Here is a 23,216-nt window from a genome sequence, read left to right as displayed (position 1 = left end):
TGGGAGGTGATGAGGGTCTGAACTACAGGGGTGGTTCATGGGGATGGAAAGGGAGGGATGGAGCCAAGGGTAGAACGGACAGAATTGGGCAAGTACTTACATAGGAGAGGTGAGAGAGAGCAGAAAACGTCAGAGATGATACAGAGGCTTTTAACCTCTGGCTGAATGGAAGAATTGGGATAAGATCCAGACCTTTGTTTGTTTTGGGGGTTTTTTAGCTATAAGGAACTTTCAGGGAGGAAAGTTCCTCTACTAGTGCAGATGGGCAACTTCCTAGCAACTTATCATCTTAGAGAATTGTCTGGGGCACTGAGAAGTGAAGTGACTTGTCCAGGATCACACAGCTGATGTGTTAGCTGTAGGACTTCCTGACTCATCACCTGGTAAGACACATTACCTTGTGAATAACAAGAAGAGAAGTCAGAGAGAGGGAAGGAAAGACCATCCAGAAGGGAGAAGTGTTCCATGGTATCAAATGCTTCCATGGAGCATGAGACAAATGCATATCATCAAGGGAATCTATTCAGTAAAATAGAGATGTTAGCCATATTGCCTGGAGTTAAGGAACAGCACAATTCATTTTAATTACTGATTGTTTACTTATCTACTTAGTATTGATTTAATTATGTTTTTTAATATTACAAGGAGGCCTTTCATCCAATAAGTTCAGGCACCTAGATGGTTCAGTGGATAGAGCATTGGACCTGGAGTCAGGAAGACCTGAGTTCAAATTCAGCCTCAGAAATTTATTGGCTGTATGACCTTGGACAAGTCACTTAATCACTATCTGCTTCAGTTTCTTCCCCTATAAAAATGGAAATAATAACAGCACCCATCTCACAGCGTTGTTATATGGATAAGAGTTAATATTTGTAAAGCACTTTGCGACTCTTAAAGAACCACATAACTGCTACCCATTATTAAGGAAAGAGCAGATGTGGAAAAGCAGAGGAAATCAGGTGTAGAATAGTTGTTTGGCATAAAAGATGATGAGAAAGAGAGATGAAGCTTACTTGGAGGAGGGGAATTTTAATTTTTTTTGTTTTTATTTTAAGGATAAGAGACATTGGATTGTGTCTGTTACACCTGTGGAAAGAGAGAAATCAAAGATTCAAGGGAGAAGAGTAATTAATGGAGGAAGATCCTGAAGGTGGTGTACTCAGTGTAGCCCACAGAGTCTCTAGGATGCCATGTAATTGAACGGTACTGCCCAACAGCCCAGATCCCTAGTTCTAGCCCTGAAAAGTCTGTATTCCCATTGTACAGCTATGCAGACAACTTTTTTCCTTCTCTGATTCCCTCTCACACCCACCCCCTCCCTTCCATGGTCCTGTGATCTTATCAGTGAGGTCAAGGTCATCATCATATCTCCCTCATGCTCCACCATTGTTTACAAGAACAGGCAAATCAGTGCTTGAAGCCCAAATGACATCTTGTCTGCCCAAGGCTGGAAATTTGTTTCCTTGGTACCATCTTCTACCCAAACAGCCTTCTCTCAGGACCAACTATGTTTTAATCCTTGACTGGTCCACTCCCCATCTGTCCCCCTCTAATGCCCCAACCCTGCTGTTTAGCTCCATCTATCAGCATTACGGGAGCCCATTATCCAAACAGAGATGCCTGAAGCAATTATTGTAACCCCATTAGCTTCCCGAGTAATGATTGAGGCTAACTGAGTGAATCCTTCCAATATGGTCAGCTCTTCGGTCATTCGCTCAAGCAGGGAGGATTATTGGACCCCTTGGACATTTTGGCAGCTCAATGGAGACAGCAAAGAGACTGCACATCCCCTGAGCAAAAGAGAGAAGTAGCGCTCGTTAACATCTCAGCCAGGTAACGAGCCTCCTCATGGGAGGTGAAGGTGCCACAAGAGCACCTTAAGACCCCATCTCAGCAAGAGAAAACTTGAGAATTGGGGCAGAAGGTGAGAGAGAGTGCCAAGGCAGCGTACTCCAAGGGTAGATGCTACTTACTCCAGTGATGCAGGAGTCAAGAGACCTAGGCTGGGAATCAGGAGTCCTAGATCTGCTACAGACAGGTATTATTACTGCCCTAGGAAAGGCACTGTTATAATCCCTTTAGACCTCAGTTTTCTCATCTGCAAAGCAGGAACAATGTTCATAGGATTATTGTAAGGATTAATGTGGGAAAGTGTTTTTTAACAGGTCTAAAGCACTTTACAAATATAAGAATTATGATTACAGTAAAACCTCAGCTGTCCAGAATCATTAGGATAAAAGTCAGCCCAACCTTCAAATACCAAAAATATTTTTTAACCCTGAATAGAATTTTTAAAATTTCCGTGCCTTCTTAAACAGAGTATGCTGGCCACATATATTAACCTTCTCTTGATGACTCAAGGTCATGATTAGAATTGAACTAAAATTCAAGAATGTTCTTGGGAGCTACTGAGATATGTGTGGTTGTCTAACCCTATGCTAGACTGTCATGCTCCTGAGGGTTTTTTTGTATCAGCTTTTTATAGTTTCTGATATTACACTCATGGGTCACTTATCACTTCTGTCAGTGTACCTAGCTGCATGCCATCCCCTTTGTCCCTTCTAATTGGCTGTTCTTAAGTTGCTATGGGCTAGAAAGCCAGATCATCGAAGTTTATTAGAAGTGTTAGCAAAGTAAGAGTTAATAGTCCTTGTATGTAGGCTCAAGGGACTCCTCTAATTAGAAAGTGCATGGACCTCCACTCAAGGTCATCTCTGATTACTTTCTGATTCTTATATATATTCTGGAGAGGTGAGGCGTTACTATATTAGTTACGATTAGGTTGATATGAACCCTTTGTCGACTGTTTCACTATTTCCAGCTTTCGCTTTATGCTAGAGAGAGGGGAGAAGCCCTTTTCAGCTCCCCCCTCAAGGACTCCTCACCTGAATGTGCCCCTCTCCACATCCTGCCCACTCAGCCGCACGTGGATCCCCTCTTTCAGGAGCGAGCCAAAGGTCATGTATTCGGCCAGGGCCCAGTCCACCATCCGACTCTTGATCAGTTTCATTCGACTTTTCAGGATACGAGAGAGGCCTGGGGGAGGGAGAGAAGGTCAGCCTGAGAGGACTAGGATGGCTTCCTCCTGAAGACTCAGCTTTTGACTAGAGCACGGCTGAGACCATCTAGCATCTCCACATAAACAGGACTGTTTGGAGGTCATGAGTCCAGTCAGACAGGCTCTGGGGGCTAAGCAGTGGCCTCGTGTTTGGGAAGGGGGAAGGGGTTCTACTCTGCCTATTTCTCAGACTGTGGAGCTGGAGGCTCTGAGTTCAAATCCTACCTCCAACACTTACCTATGTGACCTTACACCTGAGCTTCAGTTTTTCCATCTGTAAAATGAAGGTGCCGGTTCAGTGGCCACTGAGGTCTTTTCCAGCTTTAAATCTATACACCCATTGAGCTTACACACACTTACTCTCTCTGATCTCTTTCTTTATAGCCTGTCTCTGTCCACCTCTGTCATGTCACCTCCATATACCATACAATGTATATGTATACACACATACCTACACATAAAAGAGGGAAGGAAACCCCAACAGATCCCAAATGACAGTGAAAAAAAGCACCACAAAGGAAATGGGATGGAATAGGACTGAATCTGCAATTCTATTGGTCCCAGGGAGGTTCCAGGTGAGGAAATTCCCTCTACCAAGACAGATCAGCAACTCTTCTGTAACTTACAGTCTAATCAAGTTGCCTGGAAGCACTAAGAGGTTAAGCGACTTTTCCAAGATCACCAAATTTAAGCAAGAATCAGAGGTCTCTCCAATTCCCAAACCAAGATACCTAGTCCCCTCAGACCCAGAAGGAAACAAACCAGGACTCTAAGCCCAAGAGTCCCAGAAATAACAGTGCCCCTCATACCAGCAGCCCTACTTCTCATTCAGCCTCTGTAGCCACTGATCTAGGAATAAACTCTTGTGGAATGTGGACCTAAACAACTGTCTCCTCACTGGGTACAGCTGCTGAAGACCTAGAAAAGAGGGTTCTCATTTCCCAGATCCTTGGCACTGTGAAATGGCTCAGCATTAGAAATGGGGTGGCTTTACTGGTGGAAACAACATTTTTAAATGATACATTCCCATCTGCTTTGCTGCTGCACCCCAAGAACCACAGGGCCTGCCCATCTGATTTGATTCTGACACCTCTCAGATGTGTTGTGTCTCCTTATGAGGATGTGAACTCCTTGATAACATGTACAGTCTTGCTATCCTATTTTTACTGCCAGTTCTTTGCACACAGTAAGCACTTTTTGGGGTTTTCTTGGCAGAGACACTGCAGTGGTTTGCCATTTCCTTCTCCACCTCATTTTACAGATGAGGAAACTGAGGCAAACAGGATTAAGTGACTTACCTAGGACAGCTAGTAAGTATCTGGGACCAGATTTGAGCTCAGTACTTCCTGACTCCAGGCCCAGTGGTCTAGCTCTATGCTGTGTCACCACTTGCCCTGTCATAAGCTAATGGATGCTTTTTCATTCATTCATTAGCCATGCTTCCTCTCAAAAAAGGAAAGTCAATGAAAATATAAGTGATACAATATGACCAAGGTGGACATATGGTTAACATGATCCTACATGTACAACACTATAACAGATTGCTTATTGTCTTGGAGAGGAGGGAGGAAAATTTGGAACTCAAAATCTTACAAAAATGAATATTGAAAACTATCTTTACATGTAATTGGGAAAAAATAAAATACTACTAAGTGAAAAAAAATAGAATTGATAGGTCTAAGGCTAACAAATCAAAAAGAAAAATAACTGAGGCCTGGAAGAGATTAAATTGTTTAAAGATGTAGGTCTACATAGCTGTCATTCCACAAGTGCATTGGAGGCAGCTTTGGTCCCAGCACACTCAGATTCTGGCAGTTGAGACCCAGTACAGAGATATAAACTCTCAAAGGCAAGACTCTTCCTCTTCCATCCTTAGGCTCTAAGGATAACTCTCCATTGGCTTTCTATGGTATGAAAGCTTTTTTCTATTCCTAAACAGCATGGCCCATTCCAATATGGCCACCTCACACATCCTGCCCTCGCTCCACAGCCAGGAACCAGGTTTCTCAGGAGGTGCTGAAATAGCTGTTAATCCTCTTTAAATTAATTCTTTGGAGTAATTTCATTTGAAAATGTAATTGGAGTGTCACAGCCAATCCAAAGCCACCCTCACAAAATACACCAGGCCCTTCCCATTAATAATACAAGGAAGCCTTCCATCCAATAAGTTGATGCTAGCAGCAATTAATAAGCCCATTCCCGGGAGTCATTACAGCCCTTAAGAGACCTAAAGAATATTTCTAAAGGGGCCAAGGCAATGGACTAGATGTGCTTTTCTAATGGATGTTGTATCTTGAGTTCGGTCAAGACCACTCTATGCTGGGCCCCAGGAAAAGGGAAAGGAGCTCTGGGCCAAGAAAACAAGAGCAAAAAGAATTCTGTTCTACAGAAGGGCATGCAATAAATCTTCCTAAAACCCTGGCTTCACACATCCACTTCTGCTTGGACTTTGGTAGTATGCCTAGAACGCCATTCATTTCTCGATCTCTCTAAGGCCTAATTCAGGTCCTACATCTGGCCTGAAGCCTCTAATCTCTCTCCTCTGACTTCCTCCTGTTCCCATCATCTGTACCATTTCCTTGGTACTTGTGTGACTAAGCATGGCCTAGTATATAAACATTAATATATTATCTGATTTTTTTCCTCCCATGCTTAAGGGAATGAACTCACTTGGGATCCAGCCTTGAAGAATAAATGGAGGGGCTTCTGAGGAAAGCTTAAGGAAGCATCTCTCCTCTGCCTATTCCATGACCCTTCCTGCTAGTTAGCAGTGGGCACTGGACAGGTTGACATCCTCCTTTCCCATTCCTTGAGGGAACCACACCCTAGCCCATCATGGCCTCAGGAGCCCTGCTCACCTCCATGGATCTTGAAGTCCTCCAGGGGTACTGAGCTGGCCACATTACCAATGTGCAACAGCATGTCCTCAGGGATGCCCGTGGAAGGGCACGTCTTGCTCTTAGGTTCTCCATCCACAGTGAAAAAGCCTAAAAGAGACAAAACCACAGGCAATCAGAAGTGATCTGGAAAATAAAAGGAAGAAAACAAGAGGAGAAAAACCGAGTTGGGCAGCAAGACTCCTGGAAATTCAGCTTCCCTGGAGTCTGGAAGCCCTGAGTATATCCCAGTACTTTTCAGGGTATGGTCAGAGTTGTAACTTACCCTGGCATTGAAGACCCTCCATATCTGAGCCTGTCCCATCTCCTACCCTACTCCCTACCATAAACATTCCGTCCTAATCACACAGACCTAATTGGCCCCTGGACATACTTCTGCTTTTTCAATAATGATGATGATGATGGTGACACTAATATAGCCCTTTAAGGTTTACAATGCACATTATATACATTATCTTAGCAGTCCTGGGAGGTAAGCGTTGTTATTATCACCCTCATTGCACAGGTAAGGAAACTGGAGCTGATGGAGATGGATGTGCACAAGGTTACACAACTGGTGAACATCTGGATTTGAACTCAGCCCTGACCCCTGGGCCAGCATTTTACACACCATGAAACCTAGCTGCCTCCAAACATGCCCCAGAGATCACAGAGACACCAGCCCCACTATAGCCTCTCTGAAGCCATCCTCGCTCCTTACCGGGCCATGGGGAATCCAGCCAATGTTTAATGTGCAGAATCTTCTCATCCTTGGATCTGGTATAAGCTTCTTCACAAATCCTGTCATATTTGGCAACTTCTTCCTACAGTCAGTGAAGACCAAGCAGGCTCGCATCCATTCTCCAAAAATACCCCCATTCCCAGAGTGCCTCTGTTGGCCAGATCTCCCTCGGGATCTTCCTGGCTACACACAGGGCTGGTTGAGAGCCTCAGGGGAGCAGAGGACAGAAAGCCAGGCACTGTATCTTCTCTGGGCCACACAGGGTGCAGGCCCACCTGAACAGCAGTGGCAATGCTTCAAAGCAGTCCCTGCCTTTTTCTCCCACTAGGAGGAGGTTCAAAGCACACTCCAGACTATTAACTAATTGGCTGTCCCTCAACCCCCTGGGAAACGGGAAAGGCAGGGAGGAGAGTCTACATCTTATGAGTTTCGCCCAAGGTCACACAATGAGCTGGAAATTTGAGGCCAGGCCTGATGCCTGTTCCCTGAAACAATTCAATTTAATTTAACAGCATTTATTAAACACCTACTATGTGCCAGGCAAATGTGCTAAAGAAAGAATCCTTTCCCTTAAGGAACTTAACAGTCTCCTGAGGGGAATACTATGTACACAGATAAGTAAATACAAAGGGGATAGGGACTGGATTTGTGATTTCATTAATATAAGGAACTCCCAAGTGAGGAAATTCTCTTTACCAATGCAGATCACCACCTTCTCTGCCACTCATGGTCTTGGAGAGTTATCCAGAGCAGAGGTTAAGTGACTTACTCATAACCCCAGAACCAGGGGCCTTTTTGTCCCCAGTCATTTCTCACACCCTGGACTCCTGACCCCAAAATCTCCCCACCCTCCCAAGCCCACCTCAAACTCCTGCAGGGTGACGGTGCCCTCAGCAATCAGCTTGTCCGCATACTTCTTCAAGACCGTTGCCTGCTTATGAATCTGCTTGTACATGAGAGGCTGCGTGAACATGGGCTCATCGACCTCGTTGTGCCCCCGCCGGCGGTAACAGACCTGCAGAGGAGGTTCAGTAAGGGGAGTATTGCTGAGCTCCCCAGCCAGCTCTAGAGACCCATTCAAAGAGGCGAACCCTGACCCGAAACACGATCCCTGGGCGGCCACTGTAAAGCCCAGGTGATATTCCCCCATCCCACACAGGGACGCATGTGGATATATTTAATAGTATATATTTATATGCTATGTTACATAAAGTAGATATAATATTATGCAGTATATTGTTTAATTAAAATATGATATATTAGTATAATTATATATTTAGAAAATATTATACATAAATATATTGTTATATATATGTATAATTATATATTTAGAAAATATTATACATAAATATATTGTTATATATATTATATGCATTTTATTTCTATGTAGTCAATTCACAGTTCGCAGGGCACAAAAGGAATCAGACAAGCTCTGTTTACTCGGGAGAATGGGAGTCTAATGACCTCCTGCCTCTCTGTATTATCTAGTTTCCTTCAAGGCTCAGTTCAAGCAGTACCATCCACTACATAAGGCCTGTGCTGGTTTCTCCCTTCTCCCCCATACCCCCACACAGTGGCACAGACAATAGACCTTCCTTTCTCTAAGGCTCGGGCTCCAAGTACAAATTCTGCCTCAGACACTTACTAGCTGTGTGACCCTGGATAAATCATGTAACCTCTGCTTTAGTTTCCTCATCTGTAAAATGAGGAGGTTGCCTTCTAAGTTCCTCCAACTCTAATTCTATGAACTTGACTTCAGAGCCATGTTCTTTCCAGCCTACAGTGCTGTCTTCCTGTATCCCTCATCAGGTGAGGCCTCAGAAAGTGGGGCTTCCTTTACCCCCACTCCACCAACCATCCCAAATACACTCTCTTTCTCTCTGTCTCTGTCTCTGTCTCTGTCTCTCTCTGTCTCTCTCTGTCTCTCTCTGTCTCTCTCTCTCTCTCTCTCTCTCTCTCTCTCTCTCTCCTCTCCTCTCCCTCTGATCTGGCTCTCACCAGGTCCACGACAACATCTTTGTGGAAGGTGTTTCTCCACTCAGCAGCCACGCTGCAGACGTATATCACAGCCTCAGGGTCATCTGCATTCACATGGAAGATGGGTGCGTTGACCACACGAGCCACATCTGTGGGGTAGGGGGAGGAGCGGGCCATTCGAGGATCTGTAGTGAATCCAATCTGGAGAGATAGGGGACAATAATGAAGTCTCCTCTCCAAGAGGTTTTTCCGGAGAACCAAACACCCCCACACAAGATATAGTCTAGGCTAAGTGTTGTTAGATGGGTAGTTTAGAGGTTAGTTGTACCTGGCAGATTGAATGGAGGTGTAGGGTGAGCTGACCAGGCCCAGTAAGCCAATTCTACCTAGACAGAAGGCCTGCACTGGAACATGCAGGCTATCCTAACTAACTCCATCTAGTAGGATTTGGGGTACTCAAACCATAGAACGTTTGAGCTGATATAGGCCCTAGATAAAGGTCCAAGTCCAAATCTCTCATTTAATAGTTGGGAATTCTGAGGTTCAGAGAAGGTCAGTTGGCTTCCTTAGAGTCACTCAGCTAGGTAGTGAGAAATCTAGAACTCAAACCTAGGTCTCAACTTCTAGTTCACTCTTTCCACTAAAACCTTACAGGTGTCTAGATCATGGGCGGACTACACCTAACAAGTTAACTCCACCTGGTTGGTCACATGTATATAGTAGATATATATATGTAGGATATATATATATATATATATATATATATAGAATATGACTATCCTCAGTTGCTATCTGGGTCAATCATAGATTTTATTTTATTTTTCAACTGTTTATCTTAAATATCAGAGGTTGGAAACATTATCAACCAAATGACAACCAGAAAAAAAAAAATTTGGAGCTCAGACTACCAGTCCTTTATCTGACACCAATTTCTTGTGTGATATTGTTCAAGACTCCCTTAACTTCTGTGTATCTATTTCCCCACTGGCAAAATTGTGGCTCCCTAGGTTTGGGTCTCGGGGTAAATGAAAGACTGCCATGGTGATAGAAAAGCTGGTCAGCTCTGGGACCATCTGGGTTGCTTCCCCAACCCCCACCTCACCTCACCTGGTTGTTGACCACAATGTGGATAGTGCCATTAGTGGTATAGGATGGCAGGTCACTGAGATGGAAAGTCTCGTACACAACACCCTGCCCTGCAAAGGCTGCATCTCCATGGACCAAGATGGACATGACCTTAATGGAAGAGAAATCTTTGCTAGACACACATGACTGAATCTCCTTCCAGTCACTGCGTCTGGACAAAGGACTTAACCTTTGGCCCCTCTCTAGGCCTCAGACACTGACCCAGTTTGACGGCTGTTTGAGCTACACACATTTCATGCAATTTGGCATGTATCTTAAGCATCTATCCTCATCAGACTGGGGAGGGAGGGAGGGTGTGGGGATAAGAGGGTTCCCAGAGGGCTGAAGTTCCATCTTCCCCATCAAAACTCCTTTTGGTTCTTACTTACTTCCCCCTGTCCCTATTTCCTCTTCCCCTCCATAATCCAGGAAACATGGCTCCACCAGTCTCTGCTCCAAATACCCTTTACCTTCTTGCCTTGTGTATCTCCCCGATAGAATTGTTCAGCTTTTGTCTTCCCCTGCACCACAGGGTCCACAGCCTCCAGATGGGAAGGGTTGGCCACCAAAGACAGCGCAATGTTCCTGTTTGTAACTCGGTTGATCCTCTCATGGTACATGCCTAAGTGATATTTGACATCCCCAGAGCCCTGAAAACCAAAGGGCATAGCAGTGAGTCTACCCTGTTATGTACATAGGATCAGGAACATAGAATCCCACCACAAAGAGAAGGCTACATGCTGGGTCACTTTTACTCTTGAGTCTTCATAATCTTACTGTCCCCCACCATTTCTTGCTACAATGCTTTTCCCAGTGGAAACATGGTACCCTGCCACTTACTGTTCCATACAGGCTAAAACTACAATAATAACAAAGAAATGGCTACCACCCTACATCAAGGATCATGGGCAAATTTGTGAAGCCTCATCTACTTGTCTTTCCCTGTTGGAAATGTCTCTCTGAGACAAAAAGCTCCCTCTACATGATGCCCAGACAGCACTGATCCAGGTGACAAGGACCACAAAGGGAACAGTTCTAATCAGGTTCCCACTATTTTATTAAGCAGATTCTTGTTTGGAAGTTTCCCAAACTTTGGGGTTAGGGGAGTAGCCCCTAGGCTAAGAATATTACCCCCAACCTCCCCCAAATCAATACCACTCTCCACCACCTGAGAAAGGTTTGGGAAAGGAACAGGTGAGCAAAGCATCTGTCTCCCCTGTCCCTGCCACCATCAACTACCAACCTCATCTGCTGCCTCCAACTTGGAGTCAAACTGACAGAAAATCTGCTCGAGCTCTTTGCGGATCACGTTGGCCAAGACGTTGAGCCGGCCCCTGGGGACAGAAGATTCCATACTGGCAAACTCCCAACAAAGGAAGTCAGTTCAGGAGGGATGGTAGGCTCTCAAAACAAGATCCCAAATGACAAATAGTGTGGTGGAAAGAATCCTGGATTTCTAAGTCAGAGAACCTAGGTTTAAACCCTGAATCTGCCACGCTTTACCTATGTTGTCTTGGGTAAGGCATTTTATTTCTCAACAACCTCAGTTTCCTCATCTGGAAAATGAAGACAATGGACTGAATTGGGAGTTCTTAATCTTTTTTGTGTCATGGCCCCCATTTGGCAACTAGGTGATACAGTCAGTCAACTAGCTTTTATTAAGTGCCTACTATGCACCAGGCAGTGAGGTAGCATGCATGCTGTGCCGAGGTCAGTGAACTTGGAGTCAGGAAGACTTAGTTACAAATATTGCCTCATACTCTTATTAGCTGTGTGACCCTGGGCAAGTCTTCATGTAGCCTCTGTTTCCTCATTTGTAAAACAGGAATAATAATAGCGCCTATATCACAGGATTGTTTTGAGGACTAAATGAGACGTGTGTGTGTGTGTGTGTGTGTGTGTGTGTGTGTGTGTGTGTGTGTGTGTGTGTGAGATGAACCTACTATGTGTCAGGCATTGGAGATGCAAAGAAAGGTAAAAAAACCAAAACCTATGGTCCCTGCCCTCAAGGCGCTTCCAGTCTAATGAAGAAGCTCACAGTGCTAACTACTGTTACTGGTACTCTGATGAAGCCTACAAACTGTGGCTCAGAATGATGTCTGACACCTACATAATTGAAAGAAAAGCTAAATTTCATTTAGGGGTTAGTGAAACTAAAGACACAATTTTTTTCTTATCTGAAATCTATTCACAGAAGCTTGCGGGTCCAGGTAAAGGACTCAGTGGTCTCTAAGGTCCCTTCTACCTCCAAATCGTTGAGTTTATAAAGACATGAAAGGGGATGTGTCAAGACATACTAATGTGGCTTTATGTTTAGCTTCCACACAGCCCCCGTGCGGAGCAACGTGCCTGACATTTGGTAGAGGCTGGATAAATTCTCATTGATTGACTGATTGATTTTAAAACAGGAGCAAGGACACGTAAACAAAGGATGAATATTTTATATTCTCTGAGTGGCATATTCCTGTAAAAACAGGGTCAGGAAGGTTAAAGCTAAGAATGAGCTAAGGCTTTTGAAAGATGCCAACGGAAATAAATAAAAAGAACATTTTTTTCCACTCTCCTGGTGCCAGAAGACCAAGGAAGAAGGGGATAGAGGTTGGAGCACATGAAATAATGAAGACTGATGACAGGGAGAAAAATCAACCTACTCAGTTCCCATTAGCTCCTGTGTGTGAGGAAAATGACTGAAAAAAGATACAACAAAAAGAGTGAAAAAATTGAAACCTAAGATAAATGAAGACATAGTAATAAAGTGTCTGTGAGCTTTTAGTGTGTTCAGGTCATTTGCCCCAACAAATTATATTGGATGAAATGGGGTGAAAAGTAAAAAAAACCTTCTGCATGTGGTGGCTAATTTACCTTTACTGGGTATTTAAGGAATCATGGAGAAAAGAAATATCACAGGACTTAAGAAAGATAAAGTGTGTCATTACTTTTTCTTTTAAGAGGAAGAGGTAGATTCCATTAACTGATAAATTTGACAATGATCCCTGGCAAAAAAAATTTCTTTTAATTCTTAAAAGAGTGGTTAAAAAAGGAAGTCCCTAAAAGTCAGTATGGGACTAGGTCTGTATCTCAAAGAGAGCCAAAAAAAGAAAAAAGAAAAGGACCTATTTGTACAAAAATATTTATAGCAATTCTTTTTGTGGTGGCAAAGAATTGGAAAATGAGGAGATACCCATCAGCTGGGGAATGGCTAAATAAATGAATGTAATAGAATACTATTGTGCTTTAAGAAATGATGAGCAGGTGGATTTCAGAAAAATCCTGGACTTACATGAACTGATACAAAGTGAAATGAGCAGAACCAGGTGAACATTGTATACAGTAACAGCAACAATGTAGGATGACCAACTATGAATGACTTAGCTATTCTCAGCAATCAAATGATCCAAGACAATCCCAAAGGACTCACCATGAAAAATGCTATCCACATCCAGAGAAAGAACTGAAGGAGTCTGTCTGCAGATCAAAGCATACTATTTTTCACTTTATTTTTTTCATGTGTTTTTTTTCTTTTGGTCTGTTTCTTCTTTCACAACATGACTAATATGGAAAGATGTCTGATATGATTGGACATATATAACCTATATCAAATTGCTTACTGTGTTAGAAAAGGGGAAGGGAAGGCAGGAGAGGAAAAATCAAGAACTCAAAAATTTTTTACATGAATGTTAACATGTAACTGGAAAAAATAAAATACTAATAAAAATAAAAGTCAGTGTGGGGTCATTAAGGACAAATGATGCCCTATTAGACTTATCTTTGTAACTTTACATAATTAATAAGTTGCTTGATGGTAAAATCAAGGAAATGCCACAAAGCATATTTGTATTTCAGCAAAATACATACCAAAGTCTCATCATATTCTTATGGATAAGATAGAAAGATGTGTCCTAGATGATAATATAGTTAGGAGGATTCTGAACTGCCTGAATGATCAGACATTAAGGGCACTGATTAATGAATCAATATCAACGTGGAGAGAAGTGAAGAGTGGAGAGCTGCAAGGTGCTATCTATTAAATTTGTTGGTGACATGACACTGAAAGGGAAAACAATACAATAAATGCCCATATCAGAGTCCAAAAAAGATCTCCTTTGGTCAAAAAGATGGGTTGAATCTAATAAGATGAAATGGAATAAGGATAAGTGTGAAGTCCTGAACTTAAGGGAAGGGCAAAAAAAAAATCAAATGTGTAAGGAGAGAATGGAGAAGGTGAAATGTGAGGGAGTTTCATGAGAAAAAAGATTTAGGGGTATTAGTATACTCCAAGCATCATATGAGACGACAGTACACTGGCAGCTAAAAAAAGCTAATGAAATTTTCGAATTTTTGATAGATACGTGAGAGGCACTTTGATGTAACAAAGACAGAATCAGCCTCGAAAGCCAGAAAGAGCTTGGTGCAAGCCCTGCCTATGATGCATACTGCCTGTGTGACCCTGGGCAAGTCATTTAACTTCTCTATCTACTGCTGCCCACAAAACTTCTGAATGCACTTCAGCCAGATTAAAATGTAATTTTAAAATGCAATTTAAAATGTTTAACAAAATAAATAAAAATACAGTAAAACATAGATAATGTTAATTTGTGTTTTTCTAAGTCAGTATGGCAGCTAGGTGGCTCAGTGGGTAGAGCGCCAGACCTGGAGTCGGAAAGATTCATCTTCCTGAGTTCAAATCAGACACTTACTAGATGTGTGACCCTGGGCAAGTCACTTAACTCTTTACCTCAGTTTCCTCATCTATAAAATGAGCTGGAGAAGGAAATGGAAAAAACCATTGCGGTATCTTTGCCAAGAAAATCCTAGATGGGGTCATAGAGTCAGACACAACTGAAAATGACTGAACAACAAAACAGTCAGTATGTGGCCAGCAGTATCTGTTTCTTTTTGAGTTCAACACCACCACTCTAGGGACTTCTATAAGACCATCAGTTACAATGGCTGACCTGTGATAATTGGGTGAGTTCTCTCAACTAGGGAGTTCCCTGTACCAGTGAAATCATCAGTCCATCTCCATCCCTATCAGTAGATACATGGCATCCAGAATACAGGAGAAGACGCTCCTTCTGTCCTCTGCCCCAGTCAGATCATTTCACAAGCTTTGTTTTCTACTCTGAGTCCCATATTATGAGAGAGGCATTGAAAAGTTACAGCTCATCAAAAAAAGGTAGCAAGTTAATATGAGGACTTAAAACCACATCCACAAGGATAGGTTATGGAGAAGAAAAAAAACAACTAGGAATGTTTACAAGTTGTAGAACGGAAGGCTACAAAAGGCAGAGAACTTCAAGTATTTCAACTGCTATCATGGGAAAAAGACTGTACTTGTACGGATGGTTCTAGAAAGGAAAACTAGGACCAAAGGGTGGAAATTATAGCAGGATATTTTGACCCAGTATAAGGATCAAATGGACAAAGACTGAGAGTTTGAAAAGACCTTGGTGTTATCCAGTCGAATCTGCAGGTAAAGAAACCAAATCCTCAAAGATGTTAAGTAATTTGCCCAAGGTCACACAGCCAGCATATATATCAGAGGCCTGGAACCCACGTCTTCCTGGCTTCTAGGCTGGCTCTCTATCCACTCTTCCAGTCTGCCTCTCACATATCTACTCATGAGCAGAGTCTGGGTTTGAACCTAAATCTAGTACTCTTTTATACTATAATATAAATTTCTTAACAATGCCCCCAAATGGAGTGAATTCCTTGTGACATAGGGAGTCTTTCATCAGGGAAATGGTTTTCATTATGAGATAGCAAATTTTCCATCACTGGAGTTTACAGGAGCAGAAGTCATCTGACCTCTTCTTGGAGGTACTAAAGGTACTCATGTTATGGCTAAGAGTAAGGCCTGAAGATTCTGAAGTCCCTCCCAACTTTGAGAGTCAAGACATTTTCTTTGTTAACGATGGTGGATGAGTGAATGGGAAGACTTAGGGACAAATGGATGGATGGACAAATGAAGGAGAGGAAGGAGCCTCTAGAGTAAAGTCCTAAAGGTAGGAGTATGACAAGAATCTTTAGTTTACTCCCACCAACTTCTCTGCCTCTCTCCTCCTTCTCCCCAACAGTAAGTAAAGCCCCAGATGACAGCTAGGCATGGCCCAGGATGTGGTGAGGAAAATTTTGTAATAATGGTGTAACTCTGGGCTGGTTATTTGAAACTATTTGCAAGGTTGGGCTCATTCTTTATTCCACAGTAGTAAAAGGATATGCCCATGGATTTAGAGGGCGTAGAAGGGCTAAAGGTTTTGCCCTTAAGTAGTCTCTGAATAGCACTTGTCAACAGCACTAGCAGTAAACCTTAGATGCAACCCAAGAGCTAGACATGCTGCGACTGGATCTGCCTGGTCCTACCAAAGAGTTTCACTAGTCCCCTTAAACTCAGTCACTCCCAGAAACAGTTCCTTTCTCCCCAGCTCCCACCTGTGAGGCATTCCTAGAATCACGTTCTCAATCCCCATCTCGCTTGACTTGTCGATGATCGTCTTGAGGGCAGGAATCATGACCTCACAACCCTCCACGCCGAATCGCTTCTCTGAAGACCACTTCCGGGCCAGGAAGTCCTCAAATCTACCACAGAGAGAGGGAAAGAGGAGGATCAGTATCTTTTACATAGAGGCTAGCAGACACAGTCATGGGAGTCCACAGGAGGGGATTCAACCAATACTCAACTGTGCCAAAAAGAAGCAGATCTTTTGACAAAATATCAAATTAATACTGAATGTAGCTTAGGGGAAAGAACAGACAGCCTTGCACTAATCCAGAGAGGGATCTTCACATTTTTTTGTGTTGTCCTTCTGACCATCTGGTAAAATTTATAGACCCCTTCCCAGAACAGTGTTTTTAAATGCATAAAATAAAATACATAAGATGACAAAGGAAATCAATTATACTGAAATAAAGTTATCAAAATGTTATTTAAAATAAGCTCAGGCACCAGTCCTATGGGCCAATGAACCCAAGATCCAATGTCAATCTGCCTCATCTCAGGAGATACGGGGAGAAGCCAATGGCGCCTAGCTCATCTGTCTTTGTCTCTTTGTCCAAGAGGCAGGAGGAGCAAAGATTTGAGGTAATTAGCTCAACATTAGCAGTAAACAGGACTCTCAATAAAATAATGCTGAAAAGCTAGGATACAAGGAAGGGCTGTAGGTTTTGTCCTTTAGTAGCATCAGATGGCACCAGCCTTAGCTCATAAATACAACCCAGATGTTGGACACACTGAGACTGGGCCTCCCTAAGAGGAAAGGAAATTTGTGATTCTACCAAATGGTCTCACTAGCCCCTATGAACTCAACCACCACCAGAAACAACTCTTCCTCTCTCTCATCTCCCACCTGTGTAGTAACTGGGATACTTGATCTAGTCACCTCTGTTCAATTAAACAAAATTCAATTGAAAAATAATGACTAGGGGTGGGGGAAGGTGGCATTCTCTGATACTCCCTTAGAGAGGGGGGATTTGGTCTAGGCCCATGTTCCTACCATTTGGGATTTAATGTGTGGCAAACTGCCTCAATACCCAACATTCAGCTTTCTGACATTCTGGCCTACTTTCCAATTCCGAATGCTCCTCTCATCCCAAGATTCTTCTTCTCCATGAATATATCCACCTGGCTCAATTCAGAAATAACATCAGGGATAAATAATGCCTTTCCAAGCCACCAAAGAAAGGTAAATTTCTGCAGGGTCTTCTCTCAAGTTAGAAATATAATACTGTTCTGAATTTTGTTTTTAACCCATTCATTGTTAGGCTTCCAACTGGGCAGCCCAGGCTTTCCCTCTGAACACCATCTGTGAACAGGATGGTACTTAATTCCCCTCACTGAGAGAGCCAAATCCAAAATGGTCCCAGGAAGCGGGAAGTTTAAACATTCCTAGGGCCTCTCTGACTCCTGAGACCACACCTTGTGGACCGCACCAGTCGCGCCAACAACGTCCTCTTCTCCTCGTTGGTGAATTTCATCACTCCAGGAGTCTCAAATTTCTGCCGGATCCACTGGCACTGTTCCACATCGTTAATGAACATGAACTCCAGACCAATGTGCTGGCAGTAAGTGTTCTGGAGAGGAAGAGAAGAGCCTGGGGAAATTCCACAAGTCTGGCAAGCCACAACTTCATTCTTTTCATACAGAGAACCATAGGAAGAGGAAAATGGGAACAACCCTTCAGGAGGCTGAGACAGAACCCTGCAAAGCCATAGCAGACTGACACATTCTCAAAATGACGTCAGAATTTCATTTTTCTGTCAATTTCATTTTGGACCTTGAGAAGCAAATTACTTGCTAATTAATGAATAGGGAGCTGTCTAACCACTTGGTCTTGAAGTGGAGAAAGAATAAGCCTCATAGATCATCCTGTATAGCCTTTTAAGAGAGATTCAAACAAACCCACTTCCTCTGAGGATTATCCTTCCTTTTAAAAAAAAATAACACCCAAATCATGTTTCTTTTCCTTCACATATCAAAGCCCTTAAGGTGCCTTCCTCTCACTGTCTTTCTGAAAGCTAAAATCTACACATTCCTCAGGGTTTAGATCTTGTAATGCGATGGTATGATTTGCTCACCTCCAAGCGCCTGATAATCTCTCTCAGAGACAAGGAACTCTCTGTGCCCCCGATGAAGGTGGTTGTGGGCAAACGGAAAACCTTGTCCAAGTCAGATTCATGAAGATTATAGAAGGCTGATGGCATGAGAGTATACAAAAGAAAAAACATCAAAGACTCATTAAAGGTACTGGCATGGTGAGGGGCTTCACTGAAATGACAATGAGTGGAGAGGAAGGAGAAACAATGATGAGCTGCCTAGCGTATACAATGGTGCTCTATTAGGATCCAATCAGAGCAACTCTCAACCACCATACCATGAATGAAAAGCAGATGCCCAAGTCCCTTTAAGAGCAAGTAGTGAAGTCTAATAAGAACACCTCTAGTCATGGGGCTGAGGTCCCTGATTATATCCCAGTGTTACTACTGTGTGACAGGGGGTGAATCCCTTAACTTCTCTGGTCTTATTTCCTCCCTTTGTAAAGTGCATAGATTTGTCTCTGCCCCTTCCTCTCAGGAACACTATATGAACAAGAAATGGAACATGGAGAGGTGCTGAAGAGAAAGTCTTTAAGAAAGAAGGGGCTATATTATGATAGGGTTAAGATTCAAAAAGGACCAAGCCAGAGTTGATATTATACTGAACCACCACAGTCCTGTTGGTCTAAAGACCCTATCTCTGCATGGTAATTCTAGAAGACAGTGACTATAGAGGGACTGATGGGGTAGAGAGCAGAAAATTCAGTCATTAATCCACACCCATGCCTGATGCAGTGTCTCTGATGTGAGCAGAAGGCCGGAGACAGGAACAGGGTTTGAATGTCCTTTCTTTTTTGGCTTCTGAGTGGCTGACTTTAGCAGCTGAAGCCCCACATTGTGCAGGATGCAGTTCCTGATCTCCCTCAATGCCAGCATCTTCCCTCAATTAATTATCTCCAATTTACCCCATTTATCTTGCTTCTACAGATGGTGACTCCCCCATTAGGCCACAGAGAGAGCAGAAAATGGGTCTTGCTTTGTCTTAGTATCCCTAGAATTTAGCACAGTGCCTAGAAAAATAGTGGGCACTTGATAAACGCTAATCAATGGATTGGCGATGACAGTAAGAAAAGGATAAAGACTTGATGATCACCTCCTGGCCCAGAGCACACTACCCCACTGGTGCTTGAGCCCTCCTTTCAGAAAATAGCTACTGCTTCTCACCCAGCTTATCGATGGTGGTGATTAAATCCCAGGGTACAAATGAGTCCAGGTCAGCGTCCAGAATTCCAAGAGGATCCAGCTGGGCCACATGGTGACCCCGTATCTGTTGGGGGAGAAGGTTGGAAGTGATCAGGGGAATATAGTCAGACAGTCTAATGCCTCTAAAAACAGGGGGCACAGAATTCCCTCCACTTAACATCCAACAGAGAAGTGACACTATTGATTGATGCAAGCATCACCGAAATACCATTCTTAAGCTTCTGAAGCCAATGATCCTAGCAGTGCTTATTAAGGTCTCATATTTCCCGCCAAGTAGCAGTCTCCCACAAAGTAGGTGTAAAATGATTTAAAAGTGTGTGTGTATATACACACACACACACACACACACACACACACACACACACACACGTGAACAAATATGGTAAACATTACCACCTCCCCAAAAGCCCTTCCTATATCCTAATCTTATTGGCAGTTTTCAAATCCCCAAATATGTAATTCTATTATATATCAGCAAATGAAATACATAACCGTGTGTGTGTGTGTGTGTGCGCGCACGTGTGTGTGTATGCGTGTGTGTGTGTGTTGTTTTTAAGTCCCTTGTTCTTTATTTTCAAAGCCAAAGAAGACTTTCTTTTAAAAAGGGAAACATAAACATACCTACAATTAAATCAAGTTGCTTTTTGCTTGTGTGGAACATCAGAATGATTATGTCTATAAAGGGATGACCCTCGAATAAAGAAATGCCAAGGCATTGACCATAAAATTAAAACCGGCTCTTTCACACAGCTGTCAAAATAATTTTCTTAAATCACAGACCTGACCATCTCATCCCCCTCCTCAAAAATCCAGCAGTAGCTTCCCCAGTGTGCCTCTGGATCCCAGGATAAAACACAAACTCCTCAGTCTGGTGAGTAAAGCCTTTCACCATCTGGAGCCAACCTCCCCTTTTTAGACTTATTCCCCTTCATGCACTCCACATTCTAGCCAAATAGATCAGATTATTCCCCAAACTCATCACTGCTTATCTTGGTTCCTTCAAAAAGGATGCCCACTTCAACTCCTTGCTTGGTTTGTAGGATCACAGATTTATAGCTGGGAAGGATCTTAGAGTTATCTTTCCACATTTTACAGATAAGGAAACTGAGGCCCAGACAGATTACTTGACTTGTGGGGGAAAGGATTTGAGCCCCAGTTCTCTGACTGCAAACCCCTTGCCACTCTTGCCACTGTATCATAGCTATCTGGTACACACTTCTTTCTCGCTTCTCCCTCTTAGACATCTTAGCTTCCTTCAAGACTCAATGCCGGTGCCACCTCCAACAGGAGGTGCTCTCTCTTTTCTCAAATGAGAGTGTACTTTCTATGTACAGGGACAGTTTTTGGGTTTTTGTCTTAATTTTCCCCCAGCACCTAACACAGGGCTTTGAACAGTCAAACTAACTCATGAAAACACCCCCTGGGAATCAACAATTGGAGCAACTCTCCCTCCCAATTTGTATTTGCTAATTGGATGACATTATGGTGATTTTTTAGAAGATCTAATCATCAACCTACCCTCTTTCTCCCTCCCCCCACCCCAAATCACCACTCCTCCCACATGCATTTTGTCTAAGAATTCCCTCCAGGGACAAGTTTCCATGACGAAATGACGCAATCTTGACTGTCACTAATTACTAGAAAATTCAAATATGATTAAGCTTATTACCCAATCAACCTCAGGGGGCATCTTTGCAATTAGCCATGTTTGGTCAAGACCAAGAATGCAAGAAAGTATCCAGGATCTTAATCTAGATGAGGTTCTCTTCACCCACAATTCAAAAATCCCAGATAAATGAGGAGATTTACCAAAAAGACTCTATTTTATAAAAAAAAGAATGATGGTAGGGCTTCTTTAAAAATGCTAGTTCATCCCCACCCCTACCCAAATGCATGTGCAATATTTTATTCGCAAAAATCCTATTTGCACACAACTTTGCAAGGAGCAACAGAGCTATTCTAGACCAATGACCCAGATAGAGCCATATCAGAATTTTTTTCCTTCCTATAAAGGGCTCGCAATATAGTCAATTCAAGAGAAAAGGTTAACCACTGCAAGAATTTAATCTCAGGATGGCTTCCTCTGCCACCCAGAGCTGATCTGAGCTTCAGAAATGCAAACCAAAGCAGTCCAGTATGATGGGTAGTACATGGGATGGTAGAAAGGATGTTAGACTTGGGAGTCAATTGCTAGTGGTGGGACCTTGGGGGAGTCATCTCCCCTCTGTGATCCCATTTTCTTCACTGATAAAATGAAAGGATGGGAGATCAGATGAATCTCAATTCCCTTCTAGTTCTAAAGTTCTGAATCTAGCCCCAAATTGTATCTCCTCAGAGGCACTGGTAATGATGCTCCAACAACAGATTCACTGCTTACAAAAGATCCTCAGATATTTATAGGCAGTAGAGATGTTTTGATGCACATTTTAGAGATGGGGAAACAGCAGCTCAAAGAGTTTCAGGGGTGCTCGCTTCGGCAGCACATATACTAAAATTGGAACGATACAGAGAAGATTAGCATGGCCCCTGCGCAAGGATGACACGCAAATTCGTGAAGCGTTCCATATTTTTAAAGGAACTAGGACTAAAACCAAGAATCACCTACCCAGCAAAACTAAGTATAATACTTCAGGGGAAAAATTGGTCTTTCAATGAAATAGAGGATTTTCAAGCATTCTTGATGAAAAGACCAGAGCTGAAAAGAAAATTTGACTTCCAAACACAAGAATGAAGAGAACCATGAAAAGGTGAACAGCAAAGAGAAGTCATAAGGGACTTACTAAAGTTGAACTGTTTACATTCCTACATGGAAAGACAATATTTGTAACTCTTGAAACATTTCAGTATCTGGGTACTGGGTGGGATTACACACACACACATGCACACACGCACACATACATAGAGACAGAGTGCACAGAGTGAATTGAAGAGGATGGGATCATATCTTAAAAAAAAATGAAATCAAGCAGTGAGAGAGAAAGATATTGGGAGGAGAAAGGGAGAATTGAATGGGGCAAATTATCTCTCATAAAAGAGGCAAGCAAAAGACTCATTAGTGGAGGGATAAAGAGGGGAGGTGAGAGAAAAACATGAAGTCTACTCTCATCACATTCCACTAAAGGAAAGAATAAAATGCCTACTCATTTTGGTATGAAAACCTATCTTACAATACAGGAAAGTGGAGGATAAGGGGATAAGCAGAGTGGGGGGGGATGATAGAAGGGAGGGCATGGGGAGGAGAGTGCAATTTGAGGTCAACACTCATGGGGAAGGATAGGATCAAAAGAGAATAGAAGTAATGGGGGACAGGATAGGATGGAGGGAAATATAGTTAGTCCTATACAACACAACTATTATGGAAGTCATTTGCAAAACTACACAGATTTGGCCTATATTGAATTGCTTGCCTTCCAAAGGGAAGGGGTGGAGAGGGAGGGAGCTAAAGAAGTTGGAACTCAAAGTGTTAGGATCAACTGTAATGTTCTTACCACTAGGAAATAAGAAATACAGGTAAAGGGGTATAGAAAGCTATCTGGCCCTACAGGACAAAAGAGAAGACGGAGACAAGGGCAGAGAGGGATGATAGAAGAGAGAGCAGATTGGTCATAGGGGCAATTAGAATGCTTGGCGTTGGGGGGGGGGA

At 42.9% G+C, this 23,216-nt stretch overlaps 1 protein-coding gene and 1 non-coding gene across 4 annotated transcripts in view; one reads left to right on the top strand and one right to left on the bottom strand.

The window, feature by feature from the left end:
- The window catches only part of OGDHL (oxoglutarate dehydrogenase L), a 66,387-nt gene that overhangs the window by 18,391 nt on the left and 24,780 nt on the right, over positions 1-23,216 (bottom strand). For all 3 annotated transcript variants that reach the window (XM_072627392.1, XM_072627405.1, XM_072627400.1), the window contains 12 exons: positions 19,535-19,637; positions 18,353-18,468; positions 17,694-17,848; positions 16,211-16,357; positions 11,022-11,112; positions 10,249-10,428; positions 9,761-9,889; positions 8,675-8,854; positions 7,539-7,691; positions 6,656-6,758; positions 5,917-6,045; positions 2,886-3,036 (listed from right to left, as the gene is read on the bottom strand). In XM_072627392.1, coding sequence (XP_072483493.1) covers positions 2,886-3,036; positions 5,917-6,045; positions 6,656-6,758; positions 7,539-7,691; positions 8,675-8,854; positions 9,761-9,889; positions 10,249-10,428; positions 11,022-11,112; positions 16,211-16,357; positions 17,694-17,848; positions 18,353-18,468; positions 19,535-19,637 — 1,637 coding nt within the window. The remainder of the gene's footprint in view (positions 1-2,885; positions 3,037-5,916; positions 6,046-6,655; positions 6,759-7,538; positions 7,692-8,674; positions 8,855-9,760; positions 9,890-10,248; positions 10,429-11,021; positions 11,113-16,210; positions 16,358-17,693; positions 17,849-18,352; positions 18,469-19,534; positions 19,638-23,216) is intronic.
- Positions 22,038-22,144, top strand: LOC140521932 (U6 spliceosomal RNA). Its single transcript, XR_011973192.1, has one exon. It is a non-coding gene; the product is annotated as a U6 spliceosomal RNA (small nuclear RNA).

This window comes from Notamacropus eugenii, chromosome 1 (genome assembly GCF_028372415.1).
Source record: "Notamacropus eugenii isolate mMacEug1 chromosome 1, mMacEug1.pri_v2, whole genome shotgun sequence".
Classification (NCBI taxonomy): Eukaryota; Metazoa; Chordata; class Mammalia; order Diprotodontia; family Macropodidae; genus Notamacropus; species Notamacropus eugenii.
Note: the sequence above shows the minus strand (reverse complement) of the source record. Positions and strands in the feature narration are given on the sequence as shown.